Genomic DNA, 2359 nt, shown 5'->3' on the forward strand with positions numbered 1-2359 from the left:
AAAAAAAAAAAAAAAAAAAAAGTTGTTGAAGATAATATCCTATGTTATACAAGACCTGTTCTCTTTTAACTCTCTAAGAACCCTGGGTTTCATTCTTTGCCACTACCACCTCGGATGTAGGCTACTTCAAAGAGAAACTGTGCACTCAGTAGTGAAAGGGAGTCACAGTTCGTGGAACTGAAAAGTATGCATTTCAATGAACATGGTCTACCACTGACCCTGTGGCAGGCCCCGTGCGAGATGCAGGGTCGCATGTTCCTGAGACACAGTCCCTGGAGATGAGGATCTTCCAGGTTAGAAGGGAGGCTGAGTAACAGGGACTGTGTGACACAGAGTGTAGAACTTCACTAGAGAAATGAGAGGAAACATTAGAAATAAAGTGAGCAACTGTCTCAAATAGGCACAAAACGCAGCCTGCAAACAGAAGTGTGTCTACTATGTGTACTTATATAACTAGGAATTTTCTTGGGGAATGTTATTGGTACTAGGGCAGAGTAGAGAAGAGCCTGAAAACTTGTTGGGTGGCATATTGTCTTTCTGATGCATTTTTCCTCTTGTAGATAAAGGTAAATGGCCAATGCATTTACAACTTTGTCCGACTCCCACTAAAATCTGTGAAGATGGTGCAAGTGTGGAGAAATGTTTCCCTGACCAGAGTGCTTGTCAGCAATGGATGGAGATGATCACATTTCTCATTGTTGAGGAGTCCTTCTTTCTACCTGACCATAAGATTCCCAGAGGCTGCTAAGAAAATAATCTCTCCTAACCCCTTCCCCTACACTTGGTCATTAAAGCAGCACCAAACTGCGCATGATTTGGTTCTTGCTTTAAGAGGGGAAAAGGGGAAGTTGTCATCCCCAAGAAGGGCCAGGGCATTCTATCAGAGACATCATGAAATCAAGGGGGGATAAACCTTCCTCTGACATAGGGAGTGAGTGACAAGGTCCCTGGAATGTCTGAGAAGACATTGGAAACAGCATCCTTTTGTAGGACGTAGTTGACGTCAGACAGTCTCAACCAAAATACTTACCCAATTTCAGATGACTCATGGCCCTTAAATGTTAGGTAGCTGTTTACAGTCACACAGGTGTACCTAGTGGCTTTAGGCAGAACCTGAAATTTGAGGATAATCATGTGGGATTTTAAAATTTTTTCATCGTTCTCAGGTTGCTTATTGTGCATAAACACTGTGCTTGGCTTTGTGTGGGCTGCTGTGAAGGAAGTGAAGGAAAAGATGACAAGCTTTGCATGTGAAGTTTTCAATCCAAGTAATAGAGGATCACTGGAGCCCAGTGTTTTCCCTTAAAGAATCCCAATTATTCTTACTTGCAAATATTTGAAGATTTTTTCATTTTATGTGGGCAGAATACAGGGATTTTTCTTTGGAAATAAATGGTCATGGTTTTAGATCAGAGAACATGTAGATTATTATTGGAATAGACATAATTCATGCAGAGGAACATAGTGAGTAGACTCTGTGTTGCTGCTGTCATTTTGATCATTCTCATTGTCTCTCCCCATGTTCATTGCAACAGTTTCTGCAACTCCAACCTCTCTCATGGGTATGCCTCTTTCCTCACCCCTCCTTTAACCTAACATCCAGATACTTTGAGATGCCAATGTACAGTGAATGACACTCTTCATGCATCTCTTCCTTGTTTCTTTCCAGTATGGAATGAAATTCCCTGCCCTCTCACTGGAAACTCTTGTGTTCTGATGAGGTACACTCTCCTCCTTACACCTTCCCTGTCACAGTCTTGATCACTTCTCTTTTTGATAATGGATCATAGACCCTATCACCAGCATGGAATTCATTTTTGGAGGAATTATGTACTTTGTGCTCTGAGTGGATGAAAACTATCCTGGAACCCCTGGCTTCCTGTGCAGAAAATGACTTGGAGTTCACATCGACTTGCCACTTGCCTGGCACCTATTTTATCTGAATAACCGATACAATTTTACATGACGGCCCTGCTAGGCAAACACACAGTGACTGCCCTTTCTTGAATGATATTCACCAGCTCATTGCACTTCCTAAGGGCCATTCATTACATTCATCTTTATCTCAGCTACTACTCTTTGCTCATGGTGGCCAGAAATGACATCTCAGATACAAAAAGATGACATAGAATCCAGGGTCAATGTTCAACTTACAATTTTTGAATTGCCTCTGAAAACCTACTCAACGTCTATCTTCATCTTGCTTAATCCAAATTCATAATCTTCTCCCAGCAAATAGGGCATTGCTCAAAAAGCAGAAATTCAAGTTCAAGTATACATGTGCAGGTTTGTTATGTAGGCAAACCCCTTGTCATGAGTGTTTGTTATACAGATTATTGCATCACCCAGGTGCTAAGCA

At 41.5% G+C, this 2359-nt stretch overlaps 1 protein-coding gene across 1 annotated transcript in view; it reads left to right on the top strand.

The window, feature by feature from the left end:
* LOC105519231 (placental protein 13-like) overlaps positions 1-683 on the top strand; it is a 5904-nt gene extending 5221 nt beyond the window's left edge. Inside the window, exon 4 of the mRNA XM_011952534.1 lies at positions 561-683. Coding sequence (XP_011807924.1) covers positions 561-683 — 123 coding nt within the window. The remainder of the gene's footprint in view (positions 1-560) is intronic.
* The last annotated feature ends 1676 nt before the right edge of the window (positions 684-2359 follow it).

This window comes from Colobus angolensis, unplaced genomic scaffold, assembly GCF_000951035.1.
Source record: "Colobus angolensis palliatus isolate OR3802 unplaced genomic scaffold, Cang.pa_1.0 Scaffold34, whole genome shotgun sequence".
Lineage (NCBI taxonomy): Eukaryota > Metazoa > Chordata > Mammalia > Primates > Cercopithecidae > Colobus > Colobus angolensis.